The sequence below is a fragment of the Trichechus manatus genome, unplaced genomic scaffold, assembly GCF_000243295.1.
Source record: "Trichechus manatus latirostris isolate Lorelei unplaced genomic scaffold, TriManLat1.0 scaffold00294, whole genome shotgun sequence".
Taxonomy (NCBI): Eukaryota; Metazoa; Chordata; class Mammalia; order Sirenia; family Trichechidae; genus Trichechus; species Trichechus manatus.
In genome coordinates, this window is record NW_004444230.1 from 1,284,249 (window position 1) to 1,303,122 (window position 18,874).

The 18,874-nt window shown below is 51.4% G+C and overlaps 1 protein-coding gene across 1 annotated transcript; it reads left to right on the forward strand.

Moving 5' to 3' along the window:
* The first annotated feature begins 13,407 nt into the window (after positions 1 to 13,407).
* On the forward strand, positions 13,408 to 17,359 carry KRT19 (keratin 19). The gene is made up of 6 exons (XM_004390352.2): positions 13,408 to 13,824; positions 15,764 to 15,846; positions 16,064 to 16,220; positions 16,509 to 16,670; positions 16,780 to 16,905; positions 17,001 to 17,359. Exons 1-6 carry the CDS (start codon positions 13,408 to 13,410, stop codon positions 17,253 to 17,255), a joined length of 1,200 nt encoding a protein of 399 aa, XP_004390409.1. The 3' UTR covers positions 17,256 to 17,359.
* The last annotated feature ends 1,515 nt before the right edge of the window (positions 17,360 to 18,874 follow it).

The window sequence follows — 18,874 nt, forward strand, 5'->3', positions numbered from 1 at the left end:
CCTTGTGTGCCCAGTTTCAGGGCATCCTGTACCTGGCTGTCTGATTCACCCGACACTTTGCGTGTGTTTCCTCCTGGCTCCAAAACCATTGTTGGCTTCTGTAGGGGAAAAAAAAAAAAAAATCAAATCCTGTGGCCTGACCTGCAAGACGCTTCATTATCTGATTTCGACTGGCCTTTGCAGCCTCAGCTCCCGTGATTCTCCTCTGGTACAGTGGTTAGAACACAAGTCCCAGGGTCAGACCTCCTGGTTTCAAATCCCAGCTCTGCCACTTACCAAACTTTAAGCTTAAGCAAGTGACCCTCAGTTTACTGATCAGTAAAATGAGGAATAATGACAGTATCTGCAGCAAAGGGGAGCTTTGACGATTTATGCAAGTTAATGCATGCCATGCACTTGAGCAGAGTCAGGCATAAAGTAAGTGCTCGGTATGTTTGTTACTGGAACTTCCCACCCATCTCTGTGTCCTCACTCCCTCCACGGCTCCACCGCATCCTGCCGCTAACCCTGGGCTCTGCTCAAGGTCCTCTTCCTCCTCCAGGATGCCCTCCCTGTTCACCCAACACTTGCTCCCTCGCTCAGGGTGTGCTCCTTCCTTGGGCTCCAGCAGCCCTCCTCTGTGCCCTGTCTACACCTGGCCTGCCACCTGCTCTTGTCAGGAGCCTGGTGTCTACCTCTTTCTCTTCAAACGGCTCAGATCTTGCGCAGCGGCAGACAGGCTGGATCCAGGGCACCTGCCTACTGCTTTCAGCTCAGCAGGAAGCCAGCTGTGTGACTCCACTGTCACACAGAGAATGACCCACGTGGGTCTCGGTTTTCTGACCTATAAACCGAGGGAGTTGGGCTAAAGCAGCCATTTTTGAGCTCTGAACGAGGGAGAACCCTTTGCTTAAGTAAAACCTTACAGAAAGCTGAGTATGTACCACCAGTGAGAAGAAGGCTGCTTTGGGTGAAGGAGTGTCTGTGTGTGCATGAGTGTGCATGTAAGTGTGAGCACGTGTGCATGTGACTGTTGTGAGTGTGCGTGTATGTGGGTGTGGGTGTGAGTGCGGATGGTCGGCTGTGTGTCTGCTTAGCTCCCACCTCTCTGCTTAGGGCTCTGGGCTAGAGGGTTCTACACTCCCATCCTACAAGTCTAGCAGTTCTAATTCATCTGGCTAGGCCAATAGTAGTTGTTTAATATGATTCTCAATGGTAAAGTAAGGATAAAGACAAGGTAAAATGGCGGGCATGGAAAGGAATGGGGAATTTCGGGCTCCCAAATCTTCTCCTCCCCCTCCTTGAGCTCAAACCCTTCCTTCTGAAACCCTGGACACAGATCTCTGTTTGAAAGTGTTTATTTGGTTTCTGTGTGCGGGGGGTCAGGTTGTGTTTACTGAGCTTAGGTTTATGTCTTTGCTGGATGTTCTCCTCCCCCACAGGCCCTGCCCCAATCCTAGGCAAGGCTTGCAGAGGAAGTAATCCCCTCCCCAACCCCAGCACATTCCACAGGAGGGGTGCTGGGAAGTACCCCCCTCCCCAACCCCGGCACATTCCACAGGAGGGGGGCTGGGTTTCAAGGCTGAGCTTGGGAGGGAGGGAGGACAAAGCTACAGGGGACGCTTCCTGGTGCTGTGGCTCCACAGCTGATTCCCACCCTTCCCTGGTGCTGGCACAGCTGGCAGGCCTTGGCAGGTGCTCCAGCTACCCTTGCGAGTGTTGTGGCTGGCATCTCACCAGGATGGAAGTGAGGTGCCCAAGGGAGCCAACGAGGTTTTGTCCTCTGTTAATGCAGGGTATGTGTGTGTATTTGGGGAGGAGTGTGTGTTACCTTCCCATGGAGGTCCACGGATCAAAATGCCCCTCAGGCCCCTGGCGAGGGTCGGGCCTCAGCTGCTCCTTTCTCTGAACACAGGCATCTCTCTGCTCAGACCCGTGGCCTTCCTGGAGTTCCCAGCTGCTGGCAGCCCACCTCGATCAATATGGGATTCTCTGTGGTTTCTGCTGGAGGTGCTGGGGTGCAGCATTCTGTCTCCAAAATGGCTCTGAAGCTCCCTCCTGCTGCTCTTAAGAATGTGCCCCCACCACTGGCCCCCTCTGGAGAGGAAGCAACTTTTCCAGAACCCAGCTGCTCGTGTCCAGTCTTTGTCCTACTCAGACCTCTCTGACCACCCCGCCCTCAAGTCTGTGCTGCCCCACCTGGCAGCTTGAAGCCAGGGGACCCAGGGACAAGCTCAGAATAGAAAATACAGAAACACTTGCCCCACTCTTGATTAGAGAGAGGATGCAAGTTCATCGATGCTTGGTTGAAAATCTGGAAAACACAAGTCCCCGTCAGAGTTACCCCCCTACTCCCCTCCAGAACTGTGGGCTCTGCGTGGGCACGGCCTGATGAACACAGCCTTTGGCCCCCTCCCTCAGTGAGCAGTGGCCCTGACAGGGCTCCAGGAAATCAGGGCAGGCACTGGAGCGTTTGTCCTTCTCTCTGTTCTGAGTCTGGCCCTCCTCCTGCCCTAGTCTGGGTAGTGTGGGCTGCCCCTCGGGGCAGAGAAACCAAAACCAAACCAGTTGCCATGGAGCTGACTCCGACTTACAGTGACCCCATGTGTGTCAGAGTAGAACTGTGCTTCAAGGAGTTTTGGGTGGCTGATTTTTCAGATCACTAGGCCGAATTCCTAGGCGCCTCTGGGTGGACTTGAATTGCCAACCTTTTGGTTTCAGTTGGCCCTAGAGCACCTTAACCATTTGTACCACCCAGGGACTCCTTGGGACAGGGAAGGGGGTTCCAAGCGGGGCCCAGATAGCTCAGGGTCAGAGCAGAGGCGAGATACCCCTGGCTAAGCCGCCAGGCCCCTGCCCTTGACAAGGGCCTGTGCTTCCTCACGTACACCCAGGGCCCAGGGATGAGGAGAGGGAGGAGGGACAGCCCAGCCAGCCTCAGTCCCGGATCTTCCCAGGGTGTGGAATGTGGCACCTGGGGAAAGGGAAAGCTGACCCTCTCCCTTCCCCTGCTGGCCTGGTCTACAGATAGTTCCCTCTATGACTCAGCTCCCATCATTCCTTCCCCCAGGAATTGGCCTTGGCTCTGGTCAGGCTGGTTTTTCCTCCCTTGGGGACTCGAGGAGGAACACCAGGAGCCATCCTGATCCAGCTGCCCACCCTGCCCGCCTTGCCTAGGTCTCCACCTGTGGGAAGTGACTGAGAAGAGCCGCCATAGAGGGGCCAGACCTGGGCTGTGGGGAAGCTTCAAGTCCTGCAGATGGCCCTGGGCCCAATGACACCCCCACCTGGCCCAAGCCAGGCCCTGAGCTGCTCACAACCTCCGATCCTTGGGGAGACACAGCAGTAGGGGCTCTTCTCACCATGCCCAAGCCATCTGGGCCTGGAGTCCTCCTTGCACCCGGACTCTTTCAAAGCCCTTCTTGAAATGTTCTGCTGCCTTCTCTTCGCTTCTCGCTCTTTTGCTTCACAAAGAGTTCAAAGCCAGTCCAAAGGACCCAGGGGTGGGGGCAGGAGCATAGAAATTTGGGGGGTAGGGGGGCTCTCTTCTCCCCACAGCTGCCTCTCTCCTTGCCTAAACTTCCTTTCTGCTTTCCCAGTTCAAGACTGCGGTGTTGCTGGGTATGAGTGGAGACAGTGAGGCCAGTGGCGTGTGTCGGGAGGGGAAGAGAGCACTGACTACATTAACGTGAACCAAAACCAAACTCGTTGCTGTCCAGTCGATTCCGACTCACAGCGACCCTATAGGACAGAGTAGAACTGCCCCATAGTGTTTCCAAGGAGCGGCTAGTGGACTCGAACTGCTGACTTTTTCGTTAGCAGCTGAGCTTGTAACCACTGTACCACCAGGGCTCCATATTAAATGTAGCCAGTTCTAAATGTCCATTGTCAAGGATTGAATTGTGTCCCCCCAAAATATGTGTCAGCTTGGTTAGGCCATGGTTCCCAGGGTTGTGTGGTTGTCCTCCATTTTGTGATTGTATTTTTATGTTAAAGAAGATTAGGGTGGGATTGCAACACCCTTACTAAGGTCATATCCCTGATCCAATATAAAGGAGTTTCCCTGGGATGTAGCCTGCACCACCTTTTATCTTACAAGAGATAAAAGAAAAGGAAAGGGAGCAGAGAAGAGGGGGGGACCTCGTACCACCAAGAAAGAAGGACTGGGAGAAGAGCGCGTCCTTTGGACCTGGGGTTCCTGCTTGGAGACGCTCCTAGTCCAGGGGAAGATTAAAGAGAAGGACCTTCCTCCAGAGCCCACAGAGAGAGAAAGCCTTTCCCTAGGGCTGACGCCCTGAATTTGGACTTCTAGCCTACTAGACTGTGAGAAAATAAATATCTCTTTGTAAAAACCACCCACTTGTGGTATTTCTGTTATAACAGCACTAGATGACTGAGACACTCGTCATACAGTTTATCTTAAGAAATTATTTTTAACTGACAGGTAACACATGAATACATTCTTGTAAAAATTAAAGCATTAGAGATAAAGCATAGGTTCCCCTTGGCTACAAGTACCAGTGGCTTTCGAGCTGATTCCAGCTCATGGCGTTCCCATGCCTATCAGAGTAGAACTGTGCTCCATAGGGGTTTGTTTTTTTTTAATTTTTAAAATTTATTTTATTTTTTATTGTTGTTAAGTATATACACAGCAGAACATACACCAATTCAACAATTTCTACATGTACTATTCAGTGACATTGATTACGTTCTTCGAGCTGTGTAACCATGCTCATCCACCTATTCGGAGTTGTTCCTCCCCCATTACTGGCCCCTAAGATTCCTATCTAATCTTTCGAATTGCTGTTGTCAATTTGATTCCATATAGATTGTTCTTAAAATAACACTTTGCTCAAGGCAGACATTCTTTACTACTTAAGCTAAGCTATTGTTTGGGTGTAAGAAGATTTCAGGGGATATTTTTGGTTTAAGGTTTAAAGATGATCTCAGGGCAAGTTTTGGGGATTCATGCAGCTTCCACAGCTCCAGAAAATCTGGGTTCCATGAGAATTTGAAATCCTGTTCTGCATTTTCACCTTTTTAGTCAAGATTCTTCTATAGAATCTTTGATCAGAATGTTCAGTAGCGTAGCCAGGTACCACCTAGTTCTTCTGGTTTCATGGCAAAGGAGGCAATTGTTCATTGAAGCAACTAGCCACACATTCTATTCCCTCCAGTTCCTGACTCTCCTTCTTTCTCTGTTGCTCCAGGCGAATAGAGACCAACTGTTGTACCTTGGATCCATAGGGTTTTTATAGGCTGATTTTTTTGGAAATAGATCATCAGGGCTTTCTCCCGAGGTGCCTCTGCGTGGCCTCTGACCTTCAACATTTTGGACAGCAGCTGAGCGCCTCATCTGTTTGTATTACCCAGGAACTGCTCCCCTTGACTTTTCCTATTCCCATTGCCATTGATTCTGACTTATAGCAACCCTATAGGACAGAGTAGAACTGCTGATGAGGTTTCCAAGTCTATAATCTTTACAGGAGTAGACTGCCACATCTTCTTTCTGTGGGGCAGGTGTTGGGTTTGAACCACTGACCTTTCGGTTAGCAGCCGAGTGCTTAACCACTGCGCCACGAGGGCTCCTTTCCCCTTACTACTATCCTTCAATTAGTTTCTCTCCAAAGGAAATATCTATTGTCCTTCCGATGTGTCTCCTTCCTTATCTATATGCTTACATACACATTGGCGTCTACCTGTAAAAATACATAGTCTTTTAAATATATGTCTAAGTATTAGTTTTGCATATTATATGTATTGCTCTCCTACTGCTTTTATTTTATCCAAGAACTTGTTCTTGAGAGTTTTCAATGACAATATATAGAGGTGTAACTCATTTTACTTAATTTCTGCTTCTAGTCTTCCATAGTATGGATGCTACACAGTTTATTTAACCGCGTCGCTTACTGGTGGTGGTTTCCATCTTTCTGCTGATATAAACAATGCTTCAAAGAGCCGCCTTTCCATGGCCCTCTGACTATATGAACAAGTGTTTCTCTATGATAAGTATGGAAGAGTGGGAGTGATGACGCATCACGTTTATGGATTTTTTTTTTTTTTTTTGTAGAAGACATTGCCAAGTTGTCCTGGCAAGTGGCTGTTACAATTTTCCTTCCACCGATGTGTTTGAGGGGATTCCTTTGCCCAGTGCTGGCCCAACGCTTGACTTTCACAAACTTTGTAACTTTGTCAATCTAATGGGGAAAATAAAACTCCCCTAGACTAGAAGCAGAGCCCTGGTGGTGCAGTGGTTAAGAGCTCAGGCTGCTAACCAAAAGGTCTGTAGTTCGAATCTACCAGCTGCTCCTTGGAAACCCTATGGGGCAGTTCTACTCTGTCCTATTGGGTTGCTATGAGTCAGAATTGACTGGACGGCAAAGGGTTTGATTTTTTTTTTTTTTTTTTTTGGGGGATGGTTTAGACTAGAAGCAGAGGACCAGAAGCAGCAATTAAATTGAATGAATAATGTCTGTATATATTGACATTGAAAACCCTCAAGAGCAAGTCTTTTCCTGGATTGGGGAGAGGTAGTCACCTGCTGCCCTTCTTTAGGTAGGGCGTCTGGGAGCGGGGGCCGGGTGCTGTTTATGCAAGTTTCCTCCAGCCCTCTTTGCAGCCCTATCTTCTTCTTCTCCTTTCGAGGTAGCTGGTGCCTCCAATTCCTGAGCATCTCTGGGTTTTGTGTGGCAAATCTGCTTGCTTTTCTTTGGCTCTCTGCCCTCTCCTCTGCCCCTCTCCCTAGATCCCAATTCTAGGTTTTAGCTTCCTCTGGCCTGCTACGTTAGTTACCATGTTCAGGTTTTAAAATTGTTGTTGACATTTCTCATCTTCTGTCGGCTCCTCTTTTATGCAAATATTTACCTGTCATTTTAGCAGGGTTTTAGGAAGGAGCAGAAATTCATGTGATTATTCAATCTACCGCATTTAATTAAAACTGATTTATATCCATATGTCTCCTTCCCCTACCAGACTGTTAGCCTCTTATAGGCAGGAAAAGGTTGTATTTGCCTGTTGTCATGGATTGAATTGTGTCCCCCAAAAATACCTGTTGACTTGGCTGGGTCATGATTCCCAGTATTGCATGATTGTGTACCATTTTATAATCTGATGTGATTTCCTTATGTGTTGTAAACGCTATCACTATGATGTAATAAGATGGATTAGCGGCAGTTATACTGATGAGGTATATAAGATTGGATAGTGTCTTAAGGCAATCTCTTTTGAAATATAGAAGAGAGAAGTGAGCAGAGACACATGGGAACCTCATACCACCAAGAAAGCAGTGCTGGGAGTAGAGCGCATCCTTCGGACCTGAGGTTCCTGCGCAGAGAAGCTCCCAGACCAAGGGAAGATTTGATGACACGGACCTTTCTCCAGAAACGACAGGGGAAGTGTTCCCCTGGAGCTGACACCCTGAGTTTGGACTTGTAGCCTACTGGACTGTGAGAGAATAAACTTCTCTTTGTTAAAGCCATCCACTTGTGGTATTTCTGTTACAGAGGTATTGGATGACTAAGATATGTGTGTCCCAGCAGCTATGAAAAGGGGCTAGATACCTGTTGGTTGAATGGAGGAGTGGGTGAGAAAGTGGCTTGGACGCCTTGTGCAGGTGGTCTCTAGGTAAAGGGATGCCCCCTAGGTAAGGGAATGGTTCCAGGGTAAGGTGTCATTATTTACAGTTTATAAGTTCATGAAGCATTCACAATTTTACTTGTCTCTCCTCCAATTTACAAACGATGGTCTGTTTAAACACATGAATCTGTCTCTTCTGATAGGCTGAACTTTGAGGACTCTTGCTTGCATGACCCACTGATTGACCAAATAATTGTGTATTGGAGAAGGGAGGACAAGCTAGGGCCTTGACAGGTGACACTGTGCCTCCCTTAACTTGATGACTCTTTCCCCAGGCTAGCTGGAGGAGGGCACCTTGACCCCCATCCTGTGAAAGGAGGAATAGTATTAGTGGTTAGGACTTTTGGGACGTTAAAGATCTGGGCTTGAAATCTAGGCCCACTACTTCCTTGTGTGTTTTGGTCAAGTTATCAAACTTTTTGAGCCCCAGTTTTCTTGACAGTAAAACGGGAATGATAATACTTAGCTCACAGGGTTGGTATAAGGGTTAATAGAGATAATGTATATGAAGTGTTTAACACAGTGGTTGGCCCAATAGATTTTGGCGATCATCATCATCATCATCATTGTTGTCATCGTCACCACCATCACACTATTCCATTCTACCTTGGGACTGGAACTCTCACCCCCAGCTTCTTTCCAGTGGTTCTCAACCACTATCCCATTTCCTCAGTAAATGGATGACTTTGTAAGAATCAGCATAAAGCTCGTTCCTAAGAGGCAGAGGTCAAGTATATCCCTGCTTTCCAACTTCTTCATTATCTCTGACAACAGCTCTCCTGTTACCCTTCATCCACTCATGGCACTCTCTTTTCCTGCTGGGCTCGTTCATTTGCTAGAACATTTCACAGAGCTCATGGACTATACTTATGACTATGTGGTTTATTAGGGTAGAAGGATACAACTCAGGAATAGCACCAGAAAGAGGTACACGGGCAAGGTCTGGAAGGGTCTCCAAGGACAGCACATCTCTCCCTTTGTCAACCAGAGCAGCCCTTGGCCAGAACAGCTCTCAGAGAAGAAAAAGCTTCCTCAACCCCCGGGTTCCAGGGCTTTCATCAGCCAGTCCACGCTCCTTATGGGTTACCAGGTGGGCTCCCTTGCAAGACCTGTGCCCAACAAATCCCCAATCAACACACACAACTGGTCAACACAACTTAATTACTTAAAGGTTTTCAGGGCCTTTGGTACTATGCATTGTGTATCCTCAACAGGGAGTCAGAGTGAGTGGCATTTCTGAACTTTATTAGACAGTGGACCCCTTTTCCCGTAGGGCATCTCACAGGACCAGGCTTCTGTAGAATCAGGTTTGGGGGAAGGCTGGGCATTGCGATCCCTTTGAGCTCTAATATTCCCTTCTCATCACTTCTGTGTGCCTGTCCCCTCAGCCTGGTGACAAGAAATACCCTAAGATTATTTTTCCAAAACCAAGGGCAAAGGCCAAGTAAGGGGATTCATTGCAACACACTCAGATGATGAAAGCTCCTCTACCTTTAACCTCTCCCCTCTGGGAACCATGATCTGCATTTGCTGAAGTGTAAGGACCTTCTAATAAGTGTCTGGGTGGAGACGCAGGGAGAGCCTTGCCTTAGAGTCAGGTCTCGGAGACTAATCCCGGCTCTGCTTCAGGTAGCCCTCTGAACTTAGGCAAGTCACTGTACCTGTCTGAGTTTCCCTGGACTAGATCGGCTTTTCCTGTAATGTGTGGATTATTAATAGGTTTTACCAGAAGAAATATTCCATAGTCCAGTACATTTGGGAAATGCTGGGTTAAACAAAGTTAAACAATAATAATAATAGTAGTTAGCATTGCTTAGAGTGCTTACTGCTTGCCAGGCACTGTGATAAACCCCTTACAAGCACCATCTCACTTAATCCTTGAAACAATTCTACCAAATAGGTATAATAAAAATATTATTTCCTTTATTAACAGATTTAATTAACATAATTTAATGTTAGTATATTTAATTATTATTATTATCCCTACTTTATAAATGAGGAACTGAGGTTTTTACAGTCTTTGGTACTATGCATTGTGTATCTCCAAAAAGGAGTCAGAGTGACTGGTGTTTTTGGACATATTTGACAGTGGACCCCTTTTCCCACAGGGCATCTCATGGAGCCAGGGTTCTGCAGAGTTGAGCTGGGGGCAGGTTGTGCAGGGGGATTCCCTTCTCATCACTTCTGACTGTGTGCCCACCCCCTCCAGACCTGGGACCCTCAGCCTGGAGACCAGGACTTTGGAAGGGAGTCCTCAAATCATGCTCAGCCCTTATGTGGCCAGAGGCAGACTGGAAACACCCGGTGACACAGTCTGTTTACTGAATGGGAGTAGCAGCTTGGTCCCTCACTTCCATCTCTGGGAAGGGCAGCTGTGAGGACAGAGTGTTCTCCTGAGTTCTTGATGTATCAGAGGAGTGGCAAAAAGCTCTTAGTGGAAGGTGCTAGGCACCGTGCTCCTGGCCCAGTACTGTTTCTGGGCCAGAGAGTTGGAGCAGGGGATTCTCCCGGACCCCAGCCCACAGTTCCACCTGTGGCTGACTGCTCTTGGAGTTGGCATGATAAGGTTCTGGGAGAAGGGGGCAAAAGAGTTGCGTACAGTTGTATTTTTGTGTATCTGTTTTACGGCTGTGACTTCACACTCAAGATCCCAGGCCACAGGGCTGAGGGTCAAGAGGCTGGAAGACTCTGACACTCCTGGCTGTGGACCTCTGGCAAGTCACTGCACCTCTTGGAGCCTCTGTTTCTTCATCTGTAAAATGGGGACAAGAACATCTTTTCCACTGGGCTGCTGTGAGGATCCAATCAGATCTGAAAAGGCTTTGTCAACAGTACTACCCCATTGTCAATTGTTCTTATGGATCTGGCCCTGGGGAAGGGCCTGGGGCTTCAAGTTCCTCTGGAATTAGAGAGGAAGAACCCCTTAATTATGTGTGTAGAATTGTTGGTCCTATTCTTTGTTTCCTAACACAAAGTCCCTTCCCAGACCTTCCTATGCAGCCAGAAAAACGGATCCCTGGTGGGGCTTGGTGTGCATAGCCACTATCTGGCCAATCTCCCCCTCCTCCACAAGGAGCAGGCCTCCTCCTCTGGGCCAGATAAGGAGAGTGACTCACTGTCTGGCTAGCCCTGGTGGCTACAAGCTTTGTAAAGGCCCCACCACACCTTGCTTTCAGGGCAGGCCTGGGCTCAAGCCTTCTTCTCCCTTTGGACTCCCAGGACCTCCTTGTCATCTAACTGCAACTGATTCACTATAAACTAGTGCCCAAAGCTGACCTTCCTGAAGTGCTAGGGTGGCTCCTGCTGGGTTAGGGGTACATGTGGGCGTTTCCTGCCCATTCCAGGATACCTTGGTGGCTGGAAGCCACTTTGCTGGGGACTTAGGTAGAGGCTGGGGACAAATCTTCATCAGTCACAGGTGGCCCAGGTGAGAATACACAGAGAGGAGGGCTGAGGTGGGACTCCCCTTATTTCACAGTGGGGAAACTGAGGCCTGGAGATGGAGAGTGACTGGCTCATCTCCCTAACACCTTCTCAAAGAGCACAGGAACCCTGGGGACAATTCTGAGGAGTGGTGAGGTCACTGGGAACAGGACCAGGGGTGAGGTTGTTTCAGTCTCCTGTGGTGTCTGGCAGGGGGCCTGACCCTCCGAAGAGGTTCAACAATGTGGGTGGAATTGCTGAACTGGATAAGAGCAGGGCTGGGGCTGTATGGAGAGCAGAGGGGTCCTTCCTCTACTCTATTATCACAACTCTTCACTCTGGATGAGTACCTTTGTACATGCTACCTAGCTCCTTCCTTCATTCATTCAGCCCTGCACTAGCATGTAGACTCTGCTGCACAAGGACTCAGGCCTGTAGCCCTCTCTGAGGTGCTCACAAGCAGGGCAGGGACTCCATCTTATTTTTGTCTTTGGGTGGCAGGTACTAAACGCCTTATGGGCAAGTTAGTTGTCTCCCTCAGGTTCAGGGACCTCATCATGGCAAACCTGTTGCCATCGAGTCGATTCCTACTCATAGCAACCCAACAGGACAGAGTAGAACTGCCGCGTAGAGTTTCCAAGGACTGCCTGGTGGATTCGAACTGCCGACCCTTTGGTTAGCAGCCATAGCACTTAACCACTACGCCACCAGGGTTTCCATGGGAATGCCAGCGAAGCTCAATAAATGTGTGTTGGTGAATGCTTCCTTCTGAGGTTGGCAGGTAGAGGGCTGTCTGGTTGGGGTGAGAATCCCTGAGTGGGGTCAGCACCCAGGTGGGAGTCAGGCTTGAGCTTGGGCTTGTGAAGGTACAGTTTACAGCTGCCTGAACCGCTCCCTGCAGCTGTTCCTGGACAGAGCCTATCGTCACCTTGGGGCATTGTATGGCTGCAGCAGGGTGGGGCCGCTTTGTTTCTGCAGCAGGGTGGGGCCGCTTTGTCTCTGGGAGGCCAGGGAGCGTGTGGCTCAGAGCACCCCCACCCGGAAACTGTACCTTTGTCAGAGAGAACTGACGGGAGTCCAGGGAGAGGGCTCTGAGAGACTAACTCCAAGTGGGTGTGGGACTCTGGTGAGTGTACTTTTTTTATGTCTTTTTTTTTTTTTTAATTGCACTTCAGGTGAAGGCTTACAGAACAAATAGTTTCTCATGAAACAGTAGTACACATATTGTTTTATGACATTGGTTAACAACCCCACGACATGTCAACCCTCTAACTTCTCAACCTTTTTTTTTTTTTTTGGTGAAAATACACATAGCCAAAGATATACCATTTCAAAAATTTCTACATGCACAGTTCAGTGACATTGACTACTCTCTTACAAATTGTGCGGCTATTCTCCCTTAAGATGAAGGCTTACAGAACAAAATAGTTTCTCATTTAACAGTTACTGTACATGTTGCCCTATGACAATGGTTAACAATCTCACAACACATCAACAATATCCTTACTCAACCTTGGGTTCCCTATCACCAACTTCTTTGTCCCCTTCTGCCTTCTGGCCCTTGTCACTGGACTGCTGTACCTCAGTAGTCCCATTTGGTTTTACGGGGCTGTCCACTCCCAGGCTGAACGGTGAACCTTGGAGATAACTTCACCACTGAGCTGAAAGGGTGTCTGGGGGCCATACTCTCGGGGTTTCTCCAGTCTCCTTTAGGCTAGTAAATCTGGTCTTTTTTTTGTGAGATAGAATTATGCTCTACATCCTTGGTGAGTGTACTTTTGGTTGGAGTCGTGGTGGAGTATGTCACAGGGAAGGGGCTCAGAACATGAAGCGGGGGCGGGGGGGGAGGCTCTGAGTGTGTGGTCACGGGGAGGCAGTGTGGGAGTATAATCTCAGGGGGACTGTAATTCCTGGGGATGTCAAACTCTGGGTGTTCTTAATGGGTGAGGGTCAGAATGTGAATTCCGGGGGTGGGGATGTCTGTGCATGATGGGTGTGTGTGTGTGTGCTGGGTATGCGGAGGCAGGTCTTGGGGAGGGCAGAGAATAAGTGGGATGGGTGTGTGTGTGTGTGTGCGTGTGCGCGTGTGCTGGGGTAGGTGGGGGCAGGTCTTGGGGAGGGCAGGGGCCTCTGATCCCTGGGAGGGGAGAGTTGGGGGCAGAGCCGACCGGCACCGGCCAATTGGGAGAGGGCCCATATTTGCACACAGGAGCCTGCAAATTCCTCGGGGGTCAGATGTCCGCCTCTGACACCATTCCCCCTCCCCTTCCCAGCCCGCCCGCGGCATAAAAGGCGCCAGGTGAAAGCCTCGCCACTCCTCCTGCCGACCGCAGCTCCTAGGGCAGCGTCTCTCGCATCCTCCGCCTCGCCATGACTTCCTACAGCTATCGCCAGTCGTCGGCCACCTCGTCCTTCGGAGGCCTGGGCTGCGGCTCCGGGCGCTTTGGCTCGGGCGGCCCCTTCCGTGCGCCCAGCATCCACGGGGGCTCGGGCGGCCGCGGCGTGTCCGTGTCGTGCGCTCGCTTCGTGTCCTCGTCCTCTGGGAGCTGCGGCGGCGGCTATGGGGGCTCCCTGGGCGGGTCCGAGTGGCTGCTGGCGGGCAACGAGAAGTTCACCATGCAGAACCTCAACGACCGCCTGGCCTGCTACCTGGCCAAGGTGCGCGCCCTGGAGAAGGCCAACCGCGAGCTGGAGGCGAAGATCCGCGAGTGGTACCAGAAGCAAGGCCCCGGGCCCAGCCGCGACTACAGTTGCTACTACGATACCATCAATGATCTGCGGAAAAAGGTGGGCACCTGTTGGGCCGCAGGAAGTGCACCTGCCGCGGCGGGTAGGGCGGAGGTCGGGGAAACCCAGCCTCGCGGGCCGGGCGAGGCCGGAGCTGGGGCGGGAAGGAGCCCTTTAGGGGGTGGCCGGGGCCGAGAGCAGGGGGGAGGAGGGGAGGGGACAACACGGGGACGGGGAGGGCAGGAAGTGGAGGACTGGGTTGGTGGGAAGGGGCAGGGACCTGGGCGGGGTGAGTGGGGCCCGTAGAAGGCGGGAGGGCGGGACTGGAGAGCGGGGGAGGAAGAAAGGGCGAGGCCGGTGAGGCCTCTGAACGGGAGTGCGAAGGAGTGGGAGGAGATGGGGCGAACCTGTGGGCTGACCAGTGGTCAAGCCAGTGGTCGCGGCCGCAACTGGGAGATGCAGGAGTTAGGCCTGGTCCGCCCCTGGCCTGGCCTGCCCCCTGCGGATCCGGTGGAAGGCCTCTGCATTCCTTTTCTCAGACCCGCTTGGTTGGTTCCCATCGCGCTGAGACTAAGGCCCCTCCTCCGCGGCCCAGGCTGGGCCTAAGAGGCGCTCTGAGAACGAAGGAGGCCAGCCGAGGTCCCTGGGCAGGGTAAAGGAGGGACTTATGCAAAGGCCCCGGGTCCTTTGCTGTGAAGACCTCTGTTGGGGAGAACCAGGTGCAGCAGGGGCCCTCTGACCTGCGGGGTGGGGAGTCCTGGACTGGATCCAAGAAGTCTGAGCGACAGGCTCTTACCTGTGTCTTAACGGGCATGGGGGATGGGCTTGGTCACCGCCTACCGATAAAAGCTCAGTCCTGAAGAAGTGTATCAGGAGCCAGTGGGACATTTAACAGCTCACATGCTGGGTGAACACACAGCTCCCCACAACATTTGCCATTGCCTACCATGCACCTCACACGGAGCTGGGTGTCCGGGATAAGACCAGACCCAGGGACAAGTAAGGAGAGTTAAGATAGAAACAACCAACTAGCCTAGTGCTTTTCACACTTTTAAAACTGTTACCTCCAGTAAGAAATAACATTTTACTGTGCACGCTCACGCATTCATTCTCTCTCTCTCACACACACAATGGAGGCAAAAGTTTCTTGGAATAATTCTTCTTCTTCCGTGGGTGATGCCCTCTGGTATTTTATATTTCCTGTTCCTTTTCGTTAAAAAATGATGCAGAAAACAAAACAAACAAAATCACTGATGCAGATCACCCCCCGCCCCGGTACATTAACTAATGAGGCACGACTGGCTCTCTGGAGCCCAAGTATCTAAGAACCTTAATCAGTGATAGTCTGGATGATGCCAATACACCCCTCAGGTCGGAAAGAATTGGGGTCAAACCTCACCCTGCCATTTACTAGTGAGATGAACTTGGACAAAGTACCCTGAACTTCAATTTCCTCTTCTTTAAAATAGGAGTATCCACTGACCTGGCAGTTAAGTTCTATAGGCTAAAAGATGAGTTGCAAAGTGCCTGGGATATAAAAGATGCTCAAAAAAATGGAATTTTCTTCCCTGAGGGCAGAATGTGCTTTAAGCGGGGAGTACAAACAAAGAAGTAAGCCCTTGATGCTTCTCTTGCCTCTCCCGCCCTGAATGCTTTCCTGCATTGGGTTTACAGATCACTAGAGGCTGCCTCCCTGAAGGGCACACAAGTGTCACTGGGCACAGTTGTCTCCCCAGGTTATCCTCCTGCCCCCCCATGCACCTCACCCTTGGCCAGCCTCAGCCTCCCAGGCGGCATTTTCTCTTGCTGCAGCTCCTGGGCATGGAGTCCACGGCCACCCAGAGAGCAGGCTGAAGGGCAGCCAATGGGCAGCAGGGGCTCTGGTCTCTAGGGAATGAGGGGGTATATTCATTTGCTTCTCTCTTTCCTCTGGGAAGAAAGTGGGTGGGCAGTGTTTGTATGCTGAACCGGTGCCAATCTCCTGCCTACTGCCTTCCAGATTCTTGCTGCCACCATTGAGAACTCCAAGATTGTCCTACAGATCGACAATGCCCGTCTGGCTGCAGATGACTTCCGGACCAAGTAAGTGTCTGCACTGGGGGCTGCGGGGAGCCAGGGCAGGGTGAAGGCCAATCCCAGGCCCATGTGGGGCTCAGTGCAGTGGGGGTCTGGACTGTAAGTCACCCACCCCAGCTGGCCTAGAGAAACTGCCCTCATGGATTCCTGAACTCTAGGGGCTGGGGAAGTCCTCAGAGGTACCGGGATAACCTGGTCTGGCTGCATCTGTTTCTTTTAAAAGGTTTGAGACGGAGCGGGCCCTGCACCTGAGCGTGGAGGCCGACATCAACGGCCTGCGCAGGGTGCTGGATGAGCTGACCCTGGCCAGGACCGACCTGGAGTTGCAGATCGAAGGCCTGAAGGAGGAGCTGGCCTACCTGAAGAAGAACCATGAGGAGGTGAGTTTCAAGCTGGGCCTTCCCATCCCGCCTCAGCTTCCCAGGGCTGAGGACTTTTTTCTACCCTGGATCCCCTGAGCGTGGCCACACTCAATGCATCCTTGCCATGGCTCCTGGGGTTCCAGCAGAGGATTGTGGCAACCCAGTTTATCCCACAGTGCTGGCTCCTGGGTCTGTGCCTGAGAACCAGTCCCATTTGGCCTGGGGTGAGCTGGTGGGAGGAGGGTGAACTGGCCCAGGCCCAGTGGGCTCTGGGTCCTGACATGCCTGTCTTTGCTGTCTTTTCAGGAAGTCTGTGTCCTGAGGGGCCGTTTGGGTGGCCAGATCAATGTGGAGGTGGACTGTGCTCCAGGCATCGACCTAGCCAAGATCCTGAGCGACATGAGAAACCAATATGAGGCCCTGGCCGAGAAGAACCGGAAGGATGCTGAAGCCTGGTTTATCTGCCGGGTACGGAGGGGAAGCAGGCGCCCTTCGGGGAGGGCACAAGGAGAGAGGGCTTGATGCCCCCCAGCCAAAGATCTGGCCGAATGCTTATTCCCTCCTCTTCTTGCTGCAGACCGAGGAGCTGAACCGGGAGGTTGCTTGCAACAAAGAGCAGCTCCAGATCAGCAAGACGGAGGTGACTGAACTGCGACGTACCCTTCAGGGTCTGGAGATTGAGCTACAGTCGCAGCTGAGCATGGTATGTGCCCCTGCCCCTGAGGGAGCCTGGCGGGTGGCTGTGCCCTCTCTGGGGACCAGGCTCCACCGAGTCACGGCCCTCCTTCCTGCCCTCAGAAAGCCGCCCTGGAATGCACGCTGGCGGACACGGAGGCCCGCTTCGGGGCCCAGCTGGCGCAGATCCAGGCGCTGATCAGCAGTATCGAGGCCCAACTGTGCGATGTGCGTGCTGACACCGAGCGGCACAATCAGGAGTACCAGCAGCTCATGGGCATCAAGTTACGGCTGGAGCAGGAGATCGCCACCTACCGCAGCCTGCTCGAGGGCCAGGATATCCCCTGCAAGGACGCATGCGTTGTCAAGGCCCTCTGAGTCCTGGGCTTCCTGCCCTCCTGCAGAGGGATCCCTCTGGGCAGGGGTATAGAAGGGGAGGGACTCTTAACTCTGTTTCTCCCCCAGAACTGCCAATAAAACTTTATGGAAGAATATTTGGCTTGTTATTTCAGCCCATGGGGTGGACCAGCCCTTGGCTCTAGTTAGGTTTTATTTGGACCAAAGTCCATCCTATCGCAGGAAAGACAAGGGAGTGCACTTACATACTGTTATTGTAATTCCTGTTTGCAGGAGTCTTCATTTATCTAACCTGTTCCTTATGACGACCCTGTGAAATAATCATTGTTCCCATTTTACAGAGGGGTAAACTAAGGCTTAGAAAGGTGAAGTGGTTGGTTGTATATGTAACTGTTCTAACACATGGCAAAGATGGGATTTGAAACTATGGTTTTTGCTTGCAGATTTGGTTTTTTTCCACTGTGCTCTCCTGAGGGTTGGTGACTATGTGTGTGGAATTGACTTTTATTGACACTCTGCTGTGTGCCATTTAATCAAAACAACCCTAAAAGGCAGTTAGTATGAGCTGCATCTTATAGATCAAGAAATGGGCTGAGAGAGGTTAAGTAACCTGTCCAAAGCCACAGAGCGAGCACATGGCAGAGCCAGGACTAGAACCTAGGTTTCCTGATTCTTAGCCCACTGTGCCACCCCTGCCCAGGTGGTCTCCCAGGATTGACACCAGTTGTGCCGGATCCTCTGAGTATATTCCACTCTTGCTCTGTGTGAAGGCCCAGGGCTGGGATCCCCTGGAGCCTTTGTTCTGATACATTTCTCCTCTTAGCTGAAGGAGGGACTGGGGCTTTGGGTCAGAGCCAGAGTAATGGTGACAGACATCCCTCTGTGAGCAAGCTGCAGACGGAGTCCTGTTGGTGTGTGTCTTTGTGCGTGCACTAACACATTCATCCATTTGGGGCACCCCTCTTCAGCCCCTGACGCCCACCAGCCCATACCTGGGCCCAGAGCCTGGAATGGGACCCAGCTGTGACCCAGACTTCCCACACAGACCCCCAACCTGAGCTTGCTTGGAGTGCTCTGGGCCAGGAAAGGAACACAAGCCCCAGCTTCCTGGTACAACTCTGCCCTTGGGTGGTTATGGTCCTGCCCCTGTGGTTTATAGTTCGGCTGCCAAGAACTGAGGCCAATTAAAGGTAAGCAAGAGGCCCACAAAGAAGTCCCTCTTCCTCCTGGCTGAGAGGTTCAGGCTGAGTCAGGGCCCCACAGCTCTGTGAGCGAGGGAGCAAGCGAGGGATACCACTGTCACTTCCTTATCCCTCATGGGGGCTGTTAGAAGGCCGCCAAGATTGAACCTTTGCTGCTGTGCGTGCGCAGCAGAGAGCTAAGGAGACCTGTGATCTGTCACACAACATGCTAAACCTGTGGGCCTCAGAGCATTCATTCGCTTGCTCCAATTCACACAGCTGGTGAGGGGCAGATAGGAACCTGTGATGCCAGAGCCCCGCTCCTCCCTCTCTCCCTGCTGCAGCCCTGGGCCAGGAGCCCCTTCTCCCCACTCCCCGGCCATTCTCCCATCCCCTGCTCTGGCCTCCAGCATCCATCTCCCATCCCCTGCTCTGGCCTCCAGCATCCATCTCCCATCC

Coding starts and splice junctions, on each gene's coding strand:
- KRT19 (XM_004390352.2), top strand. CDS start 13,408: ATGACTTCCTACAGCTATCGCCAGTCGTCGGCCACCTCGTCCTTCGGA. Junction 16,221..16,508: donor TGAAGAAGAACCATGAGGAG/GTGAGTTTCAAG, acceptor CTGTCTTTTCAG/GAAGTCTGTGTCCTGAGGGG. Junction 16,906..17,000: donor TACAGTCGCAGCTGAGCATG/GTATGTGCCCCT, acceptor TCCTGCCCTCAG/AAAGCCGCCCTGGAATGCAC.